The following is a 15,560-nucleotide window of genomic DNA, read 5'->3' on the forward strand; positions in this document are numbered from 1 at the left end:
TGCTGCTTGTAAGATTGCGCCTAAATCAACCATTTATTGAATCATCAAGAACTTCAAGTAGAGAGGTTCAGTTGCAGTGAAGAAGACTTCAGGGTGCCCAGGAAAGTCAAGCGAGTTTCAGGACCATCTCCTAACAAGGATGCAGCTACGGTATGAGGTCACCACCAGTGCAGAGCTTGCTCAGGAATGGCAGAAGGCATGTATGTGTGCATCTGCACAAACGGTGAGGGTAAGGCTTTTGGAGGATGGCTTGGTGTCAAGAAGGGCAGCAAAGAAGCCACTTCTCTCCAAGAAGTGATTAATTAATCTTTCTATGATAAAGCCTCCTTCACACAGTTTGGAACATCTGGAAAAATGATTGTCCAGAAAAGAAAAGGTGTGTCAACACTGTATGCCAACAGTGAAGCATCCTGAGACCATTCACGTGTGGGGTTGCTCCAAATTGTGCCGTAAAACAGACAGCCATGAATAAGGAATGGTTTCAAAACTTCCTCCAACAGCGACTTCTCACAATGATTCAGAAGCAATTTGGTGATGACCAATGCTTTGTCCAGCATGATGGAGCACCCTGTTGCATGGCAAAAGTGATCACCAAGTGGCTTTATCAACACAAATGTCGACATTTTGGGTCCACGGCCAGAATTCCAAAGGCAACCAGTGCACAAACAAACAAACACAGAAACTGCGATCAACTCCAGGCACTGATTAGGCAAAAATAGGTTGCCGTCAGTGAAGATATTGCCACAGAAGCTGATATCCGGCATGCCAAGACCAACTGCAGAAGTCTTAAAGAAGAAGCGTCAACATGGTAAATCTGGTAAGTCTTCGTTTATTTGTGAATTTGTCAATAAAAAGTTAAACTAATAAAATGCTTATTATTGTACTTCAATATACCATATACACATTTGACTAAAGGATCTAAAAAAACTGAAGCAGTAAACTTTGTGAAAAACAAAATTTTTAGTATAGGAACTTTGAATAAATAAATGTATTTAAACCATTTTAAACCATTGATTTAAACCTCAATTGATTAATTGCCTGGTGACAAGATGTAATATTAAATATTATTTTAATGGACTGTAATGCATATGGGCATTTTTACAACCAAACTCAAAATCCATCCTGAATATCAGATGCCAGTTGGACAGAGCTCTGCACTTCAAGTTGTTTTGTTAGTTTGTATGGTCTCTTATTTAAATTGTGACAGAACACAGGCTACATAAATACTACAATATAATACTAATAGTGTAATGGTTGGTGTACTCAGAATAGGCATATAACCGATCAGTAATACAGTTATAAGTGTAATGACATTTGAAATAAGACCTTTCCCTGAATTGCATTAAAGACTTGTTTAATTGGTGTGTTAAAAGTTGTGTTTCAGAACATGTGTTGTGTTTCAGCATCATTAAAGATGTTTAGTAGATTGTCAGAAGCCCCTTTTTGCTAGCACACAGCTTCCCCGCTAAGGCCTCTCCAGTAGGCCCATCTTTAAAAGATTTGTTCTCTCCTTACAGATTTTGCAACCTCTGTCAAATGATGTGATTTATTGTGCTGTTATGCTTCTTCCCTGGACAAGTTTGAATTCAATTTAAAAGTCATTATCATTGCTTTTACATTACTCTCCGTTGCTCATTGTTTGCCCAGTGCTTTCGTTGTCGCCACTAGGTAAGCAGGTTTTATCGCCTCACACTGACATGGGTTATGCATGTTCTCGTCAGACTGACGGACCGCTTATTATCCTAAAAGCAGGTAAAAAGCTTTCCCTATAATCTGTCTGGCCTTCCATTCACCTGAGGAACTACATAAAACCAGGACCTGACTGAAAACTGCCTTCAGACCTTATTCTCTAAGTCACTCTAAAGCCTACTGAAGCTTTACTGAAGAATTCATATTTGTATTTTTTAAACAAATTTCACCTAATGAAAAATGCATCTTTAGTTTGCTTCCATAAAACACAGAGACAGAAAAAAATGTTAGAAACAACACATTTCTGTAAAATAGCAGATATTTCAAAACTTCATCAAAAAGCTTTTTTGGTAAATGATCTATTCTTTCTTTGTTTGGTTGTAAAGCAATGATGTCCAGCAGGCTTCCACTGGATACTGAACAAGGCTGCTTTGTTAAGAAACTAAAAGTGTATTAAAAGAATATTGCAATGTGTTTTTTCATGTAAATATATAAATTACCCCAATACATTCTTTAAAAAAGTTCTTAATGGTTTCTTTAGTAAAGGTTAGTAAGGGTTAAGGGTTCACCATATAAAGGAAAACCTGAATAAAACCTGTAAATGTTTATATTGTCATTGCTACATAAAACATACATCTCTGTAACTTTACAAAAGGAGGAAAAAACATGTTTAACTAAAAAGATTTTATTCCAAGTCATTTTGGAGCATTTTTATTAACCCGTTCATCATGTAATTTTGAGCCAGATTCAAATCGTCAAAAATGTAAGAAAAAAGCAAGGACAGTGATGATATAACGAACATTTTACAATGTTGTACTGTTGTACTACATTCTATAAGAGGGTCAAAGAATTATTTTTTGCTCAATATAGAACCCATTTAGAGACCTTAGAGTGTAAGCTCCTTCAAGATATAGAAAATGGGATTTACAATTTTGAATAACACATTTCCTTACATTGGTGAATATTGAAGAAATATTTTAATGTTCTTCAAAAATTATTTTTGAACACATAGGGAACACAATCTCCAAAAGTTCAAATTAGCTTAATTTTCTTTTGTTTTAATCAACACTTTTATTACGTGTTTTAAAATAATACTTGTTTGAATGGAATTAGCGTTTCAGTATGTTTTAAACTAAAAATATATACAAATGACCACCATGGCTACCACAGGGCAAATTTACAATTTATCTTAATAAATGAAAGTTTTTGTTTGCTTGTTTTTTTAATTTAATAAACTTACATTTACTTTGCAATTTGGCTTAAAATTGTGCACATTTTTAATTGACCCTAATTTTGTGTAAAATCATATTTTTGAAAAAAAAAAAAAAGATCTAGTTTCAGAGTTTCTGAAAGATCATTTTGAAACTGGAGCTTTGTGGAGGCCCCTGTGAGGTGATGATCATATTGTCATAAATATGATAATCATCATCATATATCATAGATGTTATCATATCAATAAGAATTTATGTGTTTTTTAAACTATCATTCAGTTAACCCCCTAATGACAACACTGCCATGTCGTATTCTACTACTTAGGTGTAAACGTCACATTGTGTTTCATGTCTTACAACTTGCTCATGCTTTTTTAGCAGCTTTTTTTGGTTTGTACTTTATGTCCCCGTGCGTTAAATTCTGAGTTTGCATTGCGTGCTGGCCGATTCTACTTTACACATCACTTAAGACCATTAGGCCTCTCATAACTTCCATGGATATGCCATCAAACTGCGTTTCACTCACGCTTCATAAACCTCATTGTCCGGCTCCAGCGTTGTGGCAATCGCCGCGGATAACTATTTCCTTCCCTTTCAAAACGAAAGTCATATATAAACACCATTAAGCGCCGTTCCATGGCCTGGTGTGAGAGGAATGGGTTTGCTCGAACTTTATGGCAGAGCATGAGAGGCCCATTTAGATATGAGAAAAAGTGCCATGATTGCTTTTGAAGAGGTCCATGCAAACACAGCATTGTATCACAGATGGGCTCGAGGCAGCCAGACACGGCCTAAAAAGGCCAAGCGAGCTTTCAGCGTTTTCCAGACATTGTAATGTACCTTTCATAGACTGCCGTCCTAGTTATGACATTCTGACTGTGAAACGTGATTGCTCAGCACGCAGACCCTGTGCTGAGTGTGTGCAACCACCCCCATCCCTCTCTTAGCGGACTACTAATTGAGTTCTCCTTCGCACTCCTTGATAATTGGTTTACGCCGAACATCTTGGCTTTATTTAACTACGAGGGCTTTAGGTTAATGGAGCGAGAGGCAGGCGTGCCTAATGGCAGGTAAACCTGGAGGCTCTGGGGAAACAGCTAGAGAGGGAAATGGGCTCTGATTGTTGCCAGTGTCCATAACAGACCCTACATGGGACTGAGTTAAATGGGCCATTTCATGTGTGCATTTTAGGACTCTCACGCCAAGATACCCGTGACCTGTCTCCCTTTCTCCTGTAGCCTTGTCCCATTCGTACTGTATTTTATTCCATTGAACTTGTAGTATCAATATAATTCACCAATCCGGGCTCCACCCATGAATGTATCCTGACGCAGCAACTGTTGGAAAGTTAGATAAACATTGTAAATAAAAGAATTCAGTGAACCTCTTTTTTAACTGATCAAGGATGTGTGCATTTCTTCCATTTAATCAACTTCTCTCTACTAACAACATGAGCCCTCACGTAAAGAACATGCTGTATTAAAACAACAACACAAAAATAGGTATATAAGTATATAAGTCAAATTTCACTCAATAACAAGTGCTTACCGATCGAGACTGCCTCTGAAAGAATTCCCAAGCTTGATCAGAGGATGCACAGCACACCAAACAAGACCTTAGGCCTCATACATCTGTTACACAGCAATAAAAACATGGTGGCACACAGAAAGTGCAGATTCTAATTGTAAAACACTAATTAAGTAATGTTTTTTTTTTAATCATATTTTCTTTTGGTGGGGAGGGTAGAATCCCCTAAATGAATCATTTCCAATCCCCCTATTAGTGCTGTCAAGGCTATCAGTAATAGAAAAGTAAAGCTTCCTCTTGGTCACATGATGCAAGACATTATATGCATCTTCTCAAACCGACGCTAACACAGCATCACTGGGCAGCTAAACACTAATTACCAATTCTGTTACATTATCCAATAGACTCCCACACTGATTAGGATTACCCAAAGTCATGGGGGAATAAGGAGGGCCATCCTACTCACCCTAAGAGAGTGAGGCTAGTTATACTCTATGCAACTCCCAGCCACAGATTGCTGTGGCATTGCTGGGGATGAGACCGGTGATCTCCCCGATGATACGGTCAGCTTTTTAACTGTGGGTTTTTAAGGCAGCCACTAGTTCAAATCCCAGGTCATGCTGCCTGCCATCAGCAGCCTGAGCCCAAGAGAGTACTATTATCCATGCTCTCTCTGGGTGGGTAGATGGTTCTCTCTTTCTCCCCAGAATCGCTTCAATGTGATGCTGGCTTGCACACATTGCCTGGTGTTGTTGCATCGGCAGCAATTCGAAAAGAGACAACAGCTAGTTGCGTGTGCTTCAGGGGAAGCACGTCAGTCCACACCCTTACATGTGAGAGGACTAATAACTAATTTATGTGAAATTGGTAAATTAAAAAAACAAAAAACAAAAAAACAAAATCCCATTTGACCTTAAGGTTGTTTAAACCTGGTCACTTCATTTATCTGAGTATCAGGATTATATCTGGTTCAGGCCAATCCACATAAAAATTCAAGTGTAAACGCACCCAAGACTCATTTAAGATACAAATCTGATCACTCAAACCACTTTAAGAGATGCATTTGAGCCATATTTTATAGCAGTGTAATCGCATCCATCTACCCAAGATGCATACAACAACCAAAACTCCTCTCAGAAACACTGAAACACCAGTAATAATTGCCTTTGACTGTTGACTTCACTCTCCCAAGCCTGCTGTCTTCCTTTCCTGCTTTCATTATTATTGTCCATCTGTGCCATTGATTTCTTTCCCTTATCCACACTGTCTTGATAAGCCAATTACTCCAACAACATGAATCGATCGCTAACAGTCTATTTCTGTGCTACATTTGCCTTTATGTAATATGGACATTTTTGACAGCGTTTCTACCACCTTTGCCACGTGAGTGTGAGACATTTCACCCCTCACGTAGCAGCTTGCAGAAGCAGGAGGCAACTGCAGGTGTAGTCTTGCTAGTCATGGGCAAACAGACATGTTTGTTAAGGCCATTGATCTGAACATGGCCAGTCCTGTTCAATTATTGGTGAACCGTGGGGCAAGCCTGAAGAAAAAAAAAAGAAAAGAAACTGCTGTCAGCCTTTTGTGTAAACAGTGACACCAATGGCCAGGTGAAGCAGGGTCACATGGTGCGGGTGGACACACCTGTGAGGGCCTAAAGCGGCGCCAGAGCACAGGTAGAGCACAGGTCCGTAAAGGCAGGGCCAGGCAGTGGCAGGAATGAATCGGGAGGAGAACTACTACTCGGCCGGCCAAATCTACAAAGATTCCTGCGCCTACCAGAGGCCTCACACGGAGGACTACAGCCAGAGCCCCCCACCATGCCTCTATATGGGCAGACAGGGACAGACCCTCTACACTTCACCTTCCCTGGCCGTCCAGGAGCCGCATAACATCCCCGATCTTTCGCCCTACCTAGCCACTAGAGAAGATCTACCGATGGGGCACCTCCACCATGCGCAAGCCCAACAGACCACCCTGCAGCCCTATGGAGGCTACGGAGACTCCCTGGAACTCTGTCCGGACCGCAATAGGTGCCATCTTCCGTTTCCTTGGATGAAATCGACAAAATCTCACACGCATGCCTGGAAAGGACAGTGGGCCGGTAAGCTGTGTACTTTGCCCATCAGTTGCTGCTGGGGTTTTCATGTTTATTTGTTTGTTGAACTACTCAAAGTTTAAGAGTCTGTATCTGAGTGTCCGCACCACAAATCCACACATACATAATACATATGTATTGCTTTCACACTCATAACCAAATTGATAGTAGTTACTGCTTAATAAGTGAGTAATATGCCTAGAGTTCAATTCTAACCAATTGAAGTAAAATTGAATTGAAAAAAATTTGAATGGTGTAAATATCAGTTCTGGGTCCATTCACGGTGCGGTACACTATCATAGTATCATAGTATCATTTAAATTTTTCAATTCCTTCATAAGCATAATGCACTTACTTAGATACAGAAATTGAGGTTGTACCTTTACACCCATGAAACACCTTTTAGCGTGTAAAAATAAGCCTTAGTTTTAACTTTCATAGCTTAACCCCTCAACGCAGCAAGGCTTATTACACACTAAGATGTATTATTTAGTTACTACAGAGACTTCAGTACAAACTGGTGGGGCTATATTTTTTCAGTAATTCTAGTATAGTTAGTTAGTAATAACACATCCGGCCCCGCCAGCGGTCTATAGGCGGATTAAGGGGTTAAGAAAATAAAAACATAGGTTTACTGTCAAATTTAGAAACCAAACAATCAACAGAATAGTAAGTCGGTACAATGCTAACAACTAAAAACAGATGGGGTGTTTTCTGAGCAACATTGGGTAATCCCCGTTGACTTGACAAATGAAAAGTCTTTACACAAAGTCTAAATAGAATGTCTACTCTCAGCAGGTTGTGTACACAAAATCTCAAATAAATAGTTTTAGCTCTTCATTTTTTCTTTTTTTTAAAAATCTTTGTTTGTAGGTCAGATTCTTCTTTCTCTGAGCTTCAGCAGCGTTTCAGTAGTTGTATATTCCCTGCTGTAGTTCGGTTGACTCTTGTGGTTGTGTATGTCCTTTCTTTCTTTAAAGGTAAAGCTTTGCCAACAACAACCGCATCTAATTTTGTTACAGCAGCCAGGTCTGTCTGCAGTTAAACCGCAGACCATCCCAGGCACATAAGATCAATGCGTAGCCACAAGATCAAACTACGTTTAATACGCCGGGGGCAAAAGGAGGCGAGTGGGGAGGATTGATTTTGTTTTTGATTCAGTAAGCATGACAACTAAAGCGAGCAGTCCCAAACTTTCTCTAAACAGTTCTATTTTTATTTACTTTGATGTCCTTAAGTACACTTTTAATGGATTTATATTTCCATATTTAGAGGTACTTTCACTTCTACTTGAGAATATTTGTAAGATAACAGAAGTGAATCTATTTTTTACTCACTTCCATTTTTATTTTCCCTTAATCTTATTCTGCTGCTCAGACCTCTCACTTGGAAGCTTCTGCATTTTATTTCAGACCAAAACGAGAAGAATGGATTGTAGCAAGACTAAGGCGTTCACTGCCGTTCTGATCAGTTTTTAGTCCTGAGCATTGTCTTTAACTCTTTTAACCAGGGTCGACTCTTGCGGTTAGGCATATAACCAGTCCATTAGGGCCTCTACACTCTTAAAAAAAGGGGTTGCTTTAGAAAAGCCAGTGGACCTGTACAGAAGCATCACTTCTCCAAGAAATATTTCAAGGTGTAAATGGCTCTTCAAATACAATGGCTCTACAAAATCATGTAGAGGTTTGTAGAACCTTTTAAAAATGTTTCTGTAAAGCACTCAAGGGCTATTTTTGCTAGGGGAGTAGGGGCCCTCCCTGAGTATGTTTATTTTTTATACATTGGCAGAAAAATAATGATGTATAGATAATGTCATATATTACTTATTTATGTGAGATTTTTTTGTATTAATTATTATTGACTAGGTGAGTGGGGGGCCTCATGTAGGACCCAAAATGAAACGGCCCTTCTCAAAATGTTTTACGAGCTTTCTACAGCCCTAAAAGAGTTTTTCGAGGGTTCGTCAACAAGGGTTATCCTTGTTGGGTTGTTCCTTTCCTGGTTAAAAGATGCTTTATAAACAGGGCAAGGTTCTTGAAGATAGTTCTTCATAACATCAAACAGATAGTTGATCAAAACATCCAAATGGTTCTATAGCATTCGGAAGAAATCCACTATTGTGAGTAAAATAGCGTCTCTCACTGGAAGGTGGTTTTAGCTACTTTAGCCACCTCTGAATAAAAGAAGCTTCTTTCAGCTTCATTAAAACCTAGAAAGACTGTTGTTCAATACCAACAAACTGTGCAGTTAGTTATGAGGAATTAAATAATGCTACAGGTATTTTCTGTTTGTTCTTGTTTTGGTCATTGACTCGGTGAGGTTAAGCTGAAAAAGACTAAGAGAGCGTGTCGGCTGACTGCGTCTGTACCTCCAAAACAGAGGCGCATTGTTTCAAACCATTGTTTGATATCAGATTCTTTTTATTAGAATAAAAAATATATTGTTTTATTCCTAACTTGATTAAGATTGTATTCCCACTCAATGTTAGGAATTATTATATGTATAATAAAAAATCCAGTTTTAAACATAGATCAGCCAAAATATTATAACTACACATAGCCTATTGAGGCTTTGAACCTTTGAGGCATGAATGAATTCCACAAGACCGCTGAAGGTGTCCTGTGATGTTTCTTAAGCCACTTTAGATAGGTAATAACAACTTATACCAGCATCTTGGGAACAACCCATAACATCTGCCAATTTGGGGATGATCTGACACAAGCCCACTTTTCCTGCTTCCTACTCATCGACTTCAGAAAGGGACTGTTCACTTGCCGCCTGATATATCCACCTCTTGACAGGTGGCCTTTTAAGAGAGAGGTTTTAATGTTATGGCTGATTGAAAATTCCTCATGGTGGCATCTGTATAATAACAATAACAATCTTATTATATTTATTTTTATGGATTTAATCATCTGAACACATTCAAGAGCTATTCATTCATCTTATGTTTACATCCATGCAGCATTGTCTTAAATATCTGAACCATCTGGCCTGGTCATTGGGCAGTGGTGGCTCAGCAGTTAGAGTGCCGGGCCATCAATAACAGGGTTGTGGGTTCGATTCCTGGGCTTGGCAAGCTGTTTGCTGCCCACTGTTGGGCCCTTGAGCAAGGCCCTTTACCCTCTCTGCTCCCCGGGCGCTGGAGTTGGCTGCCCACTGCTCTGGGTGTGTGTGTACTCTCTGCTTCTAGTTCACTAGTGTGTGTGTGTGTGCGTGTGTGTTCATTACCACAGATGGGTTAAATGCGGAGGACATTCCTTGTTCCACTATCCCTTATTATGTTCTATTTTAACTACCCCTCTCAAAGACTGTGGCCCTTGTGCTCTATTAATACTATTAATAGTGTCTGTTGTGCCCTATAGCCATCGTTATGCTCTATTACCCCTTCTCTACTCCACTGTTCCCGGTACATTCTAGCACCCCCGTATTTTATTGCACCTGTGCTCTATTGCCTCCTTCTAATTCTCTATTGTACTCCTATATAACTGCTATACTGCCTCCCAATGCTCCATTGCCCCCTCTAAAGCTCTTGTGGCCCCCTTATACTCTAATGATCTACTGCCCTCCTATACTGCTACCCATGCTACACCGCACCCCGTACTCTATTGGCCCCTTATGCTCTAGTACCACCTATGTTCAATTGTCCCCTCATTCCCCCATACCCTCATGCCCCCAGTGTTATTTTTGCCCCTCGTACCATTTTACATCGCAGTGCTCTACTGGCCCCTCATACTCTTGCCGCACACGCTCTATGGATCTTCTATATTGCTGCCAATGCTCTACTCATCTCCTGCCCCCACACACATTCTACTACCCGCCTCTAATGCTCTGTTGCCCCTGCAGGGCCGTACCCCGCGGAGGTGGAGGAGAACAAGCGCACGCGGACGGCGTACACGCGCGCGCAGCTGCTGGAGCTGGAGAAGGAGTTTCTGTACAACCGCTACATCTCGCGGCCGCGGCGCGTGGAGCTCGCGCTTACGCTGCGCCTCACCGAGCGCCACATTAAGATCTGGTTCCAGAACCGGCGCATGAAGTGGAAGAAGGAGGAGGAGCGGCGGAGGCGCGCTGACCCCGAGCAGGACGCGTCCATCACCTCTGGAGAGCACGAGGACGAAGAAACAACGCCTGCCCGCGCGCCCTCAGCTCCACGAGATCCCGCTTAAACACGCACACACATGCGCAAAGGGACTGGCGCCTTCACGGCGTTTCTGATACTGTGACAAAGCTGCGACTCTTCCCTTTGGCCACTAGAGGGCAGCACGAGCTTACATATTCTCACATACTGGCCCCTCACCGTCCACTATTACACACTCCTGGCTTGTTTTCTCTCACTGGTCACTTTGTGAGCTCCATCTACTTTACAGGGCTATTTCGGTGCATACGTGTATACAGGCTGTAGCCCGTCTGTCATTGGTCAGTTTCTGATCACAGGACTGCTGCTGTTCTCCAGTCAGAGAGTGTTTCTGATTTTACATGAGTTTTAGTGGACAGCTGTTGGCTGTTGTCCAGATATCATTTGACTGATGGACCGTGTTCATCACAGCAGTGTATCAGAAACAGTGGTGCTTTTTTGTTTGTTTGTTTGTTTTTTACACACATCAGGGTCTCTGCTGAGTTGAGAGTGGGCCCATCGGTCAAAAATGTCCAGGCCAGAGCGGCTCTGTGGTCAGAAACTGATCTTTGATGAAGGGCTAGAGGCTACTGCACATCCGTAGATGTGCTCTAACTGTACAGCAGCATGGAGCTACAAGGTAAGGTTTCCAATAAAGTGGCCAGGGAGTGTTTTCTTTCAGCTAAAAGGGAGAAAGTGACCCAAAAGAATTTGTACAGATATGATAAGATTACAGGTGTTATGGGACATTTCCATTTCCATTTATGGCATTTAGCAGACGCTCTTAACCAGAGCGACTTACAAGGTTCTCGTATTACAGAGGTGGGCCAATGTAGCGTTAGGAGTCTTGCCCAAGGACTCTTATTGGTGTAGCACAGCACAGTCACCCAGACTGGGAATCGAACCCCAGTCTCCCACGTGGTGTGGCAGCTCACTGGCAGGTAGTGGTGTTATCTGTTGCGCCACACCAACCACAGCTTGTTAGGTATCATGTGAGCCGGACTTGTTGTAGTCTGTTCTAGGCCATTCCTCCATTCAGTTTCCCCACTAATGCAATGTTTATATGCAGCTCATTTAGAAAGAACACAGTAACAGTTAGCAGCTAAAATGATTAGCTATATATAACAGTCACAGAAAACGCAGATCACCCAATGACCCAGAACACCTGAACTCACCTTAACCTGGCAGAGGATCAATAATGTTGACACGTGGGTAAACAGGCCTGCAGGTGTGGAGCAGACCACAGAATTGAGTGCATAGTAAAATGTAGACTATAAACTAATGTACACAGACAGTTTTAGTTGTTACAGGTAAAGATTTTATGAGATACAGTGAATAGGCAGTTTTATGAGGTTTTAATGTTCTTATCGGCCCAGAAGTGAATCTGCATACAAAAGAAGACTTACGATGCTTATTTGCATATCACTGTAAAAATATGTATTATTATTATTATTATTATTACACTGTAAATAAAAATCTTTTCTGTTCTTCAAAAACGTTTGTTGTCATAACTGAAAGCTGACACTGACAATATGTCGTAAAAAAATCATGCTTGAAAAATATACTATTTTTAGCCGTTTAGCCTCATCCATCCCCACCCTCATCCCTACTGCCATGCTCCTCTTTAACTGGCTCTGATTTGACTCAGACACACAGTGTATATTCATTTTCTTTATTATTAATGCTGCTTGTACTGAGGTGAATACCCGGACGGGGCCGTTACTGTTGTAGGACTGTTCAGTGCTCTCTCTCCTCCGCTCACAGTTTATTAGCGCTAGCGCCGGGCTCGGCACTCGGCTGCAGTATTTGGCGCAGGCGCAGTGAGCAGATCTTCTTCACCTCCTCTATCCCTCTCTCGCGCTCCTGCGCGCGCTCCCCGCTCACTCTCTCCTGCAGCGCGCGCCCGATCGACTCCGTGCTGTTGGCGCGCGCGCATATGACAAACGGGAAGCCGAAGCGCTGTCGGTAGCGCGCGCACAGACGGAGTAGCAGCGCGCGCTCGCCGGAATCCATGCGGACCAGACCGGCCGCGCGCTGCTCGTCTACAGAGTCACGAGTCAGAGAGACAGCGGGCAGAGAGAGGTCAGGATGACAGCGGAGTATCCCTTCTTTACCTGAGAGAGAGAGAGAGAGAGAGAGAGAGAGAGGGGGGGGGGGGGGTTATGTACTTTAAGTGCTGGACAGAGAATATCGCAGCTGTCCAGTGAAAACCATGTATCTCCATTTATGTCCGTTTTTAGTTTTCTCCATGGTTTGAACCCTGTATCTGCGCTGGGTAATAATTCTGGATGAATGGACCAATGGAAATGCTCTAAATTACTTGGAATAAACTCTTATTGTACATTGACTTTTATTATTTAAAATAATAACTTTCTCCTGTAAAGTCACTGTTTTTGAGAGGCACGTTTTCACTGACCAGTGACAACATATATAATATGTTTTATTTATTTAATTAATAATAATATAAATGTTAATAATAATAATAATAATAATAATAATTATTATTATTATTATTATTATTATTATTATTACTATTATTATTATTTATATTACTATAACTTGCTATAACTTACACTAAATCACACCCTTACATAGTCAGGGAAGGCTGTTGAATAGTACCTGTTGCATGTGACTGCAGTCATGGACCAACAATTAAACGAGTAGCTCTGTCAAGGTTCTTTTTCAGCACTTTTCAGAAAACGTTTAAGTTACATGCATACGACCAATATTTAGTAAACTATGCAGTCCCTGCTATTCTGCAACCATCTTTTGATCCTCAGCTTTTTTTTACAGACAGTCTAATGCTTGGTTTGAGAATAATATTTAATGGTATATATTCCTTCATCTAACAGTGAAATGTGACCTGTGCATCTGGCTCCAACACAAGCCCAAAGCATGACTGATCCACACTCAATGGAAAGATGTACTTTTTGGGAAACTCTGTAACCCCATTTTCTCTAAACATACATTTCCTCATTGTGACCAAGAACATTTAAATGATTTGTTACTCTACATGCTGCTTATTACAGCATCTTACTTTGGCCACATTGCCAGACATCATAATAAGAGGAAATAACTTTTTCAGTTGGGCCATCACACAATACAGCAAGCAGCACAATGAAAACATTCTACAAGATTATAACATAGGGTAAGATGATTTTGCCTTTTATAAAAAACTCCCACTGAGAAATAACAAATCATTTTGCTATGTAGCTCTACCAACATCCAATCACTCACACACAGAACCCCCCTACACTAATGGTTTGTGGACACCCCTTCTAATGAATGTGATGAATGCATTCAGCAACTCTTTGCTGACACAGATGTACAAATGAACACACAGCTTGACAAGTCACTGTAGAGAGGTACGGCCAATAGAATAGGACTCTCTGGAGCAGATCAGCATGAACCTATTGGCACCATGCCTAATCCCAGGCATGGGTTAGAAGGGTATAAAGCCCCCAGAATTAAGCTGTGGAGCAGTGAAACTGTGTTCTCTGGAATGATTGTGCTCAAATCAGTACCTTTGTGATGAGTTTGGGAGTTGGGGATGAGGTGGGGTGGTGATAATCCAACATCCTGACCTCACTAATGCTCTTGTTGCTGAATGCAATCAAATCCTCACAGCAATGTTCCTCCAAAATCTAGTAGAAAGCTTTTCCTGGACAGTAGAGACAGTTACTCCAACAAAAGCTGGAAAAACTCTATCATATGCGCACACACACACACACACACACACACACACACACACACACACACACACACACACACATGCACACGTTTGACCACAGTGCAGATTTGCAGAATGCCTGTAGCTACCTCTAATCAATATTAGCATAGCTAGCAGCTAGTCCGTGTTCTGACTCCTTTAAGCACGACTGAAATCAGTACTACTTACTATCTACTTACTGTAGATTAGGTGTTTTTGCTAAGCTGAACAAAGCATTCAACTCTTAAATGTATGTCCAATAAACTGTCCGTTTTATAGGCCTACCTGAGTCGGGCAGACTGTCGATGAAATCTGATATTTGCGCCTCTATGTCTGTGAGGCCTTTGAATGGACGGTATGACCATATTGCAGCCGGGATGATGGGACATTTCTCAACCACGTTGCCAAAAATGTCCAGAAATTCCTCATATGTGAGAGCATTCACGGTGCTGATGTCCATGTTGTCAGTGTCTCTTGAGTGGTAAAGGCAGAAAGAAGCTCTGGGGTCAACGACCGCTGGAGCACATTGATGTGCAAACACCACAGTGAAGACTTCAACCTTTTTGTCCATAGGCCTGACCCCTAAAGCTAACTGTGGATCACTTCATTTTCAGCAATGGAAAGTATGACACCATGTTTCCAAATTTGCTGTGTGGCAGTTTATTTAAATATTCAGAAATGTTTACAGTTGCTTAGGAAAATAAAATATAATCAGTTTTAAAGCTTAAAACTTTGTGTAGAATTGCACTTTAATATAACAGCTTCAAAATGAAGTTGATGATAAACTGACCTGTAATATTGGACATCTTGCCTCTATCACTGCCACTTTGAGCTTGGCACCCTGCTAACTGCACTACGTAACTTTGGTGGAACTGCACGAGACATCATGTGAGAACTGCGGAAGTAAGGGCGTGTAACCAGAATCATTCTCGCAAAAGAGTCCACATGCTTCTTTCACATCAGATGTTGTTTCTGGATCTCTTACCTTGTCTGCAAATGCACGTTTATAGCTGTCCAGGAGGGGGAGCTCATAGCATGGTTGGATAATATAAATTAAATACATTTATATAAAAATAAACATATATAATAAATATGAAAAAATAACTGCACACATAATGCTGAAGAAAAGAAAAGAACTGTTAGTAGAATACCCTAAGTTACTACATTTCTCCGTCTAGGCATTGACCACTAAACTATGGATCTCTTTATTTG

The 15,560-nt window shown here is 41.1% G+C and overlaps 2 protein-coding genes across 2 annotated transcripts; one reads left to right on the forward strand and one right to left on the reverse strand.

Annotated features, from left to right (window-relative positions):
- Positions 1–6,146: 6,146 nt before the first annotated feature.
- On the forward strand, positions 6,147–10,691 carry pdx1 (pancreatic and duodenal homeobox 1). Its single transcript, XM_072657748.1, has 2 exons — positions 6,147–6,531; positions 10,372–10,691. The coding sequence occupies exons 1-2, from the start codon at positions 6,147–6,149 to the stop codon at positions 10,689–10,691; spliced, it is 705 nt and encodes a 234-aa protein (XP_072513849.1).
- A 1,617-nt stretch (positions 10,692–12,308) lies between these two features.
- Positions 12,309–15,505, reverse strand: urad (ureidoimidazoline (2-oxo-4-hydroxy-4-carboxy-5-) decarboxylase). The gene is made up of 3 exons (XM_072689149.1): positions 15,139–15,505; positions 14,634–14,821; positions 12,309–12,753 (listed from the first exon to the last, which is right to left on the reverse strand). Exons 2-3 carry the CDS (start codon positions 14,806–14,808, stop codon positions 12,398–12,400), a joined length of 531 nt encoding a protein of 176 aa, XP_072545250.1. The 5' UTR covers positions 14,809–14,821; positions 15,139–15,505; the 3' UTR covers positions 12,309–12,397.
- Between the last annotated feature and the right edge of the window lie 55 nt (positions 15,506–15,560).

This window comes from Salminus brasiliensis, chromosome 1, assembly GCF_030463535.1.
Source record: "Salminus brasiliensis chromosome 1, fSalBra1.hap2, whole genome shotgun sequence".
In the NCBI taxonomy this organism is placed as follows: Eukaryota; Metazoa; Chordata; class Actinopteri; order Characiformes; family Bryconidae; genus Salminus; species Salminus brasiliensis.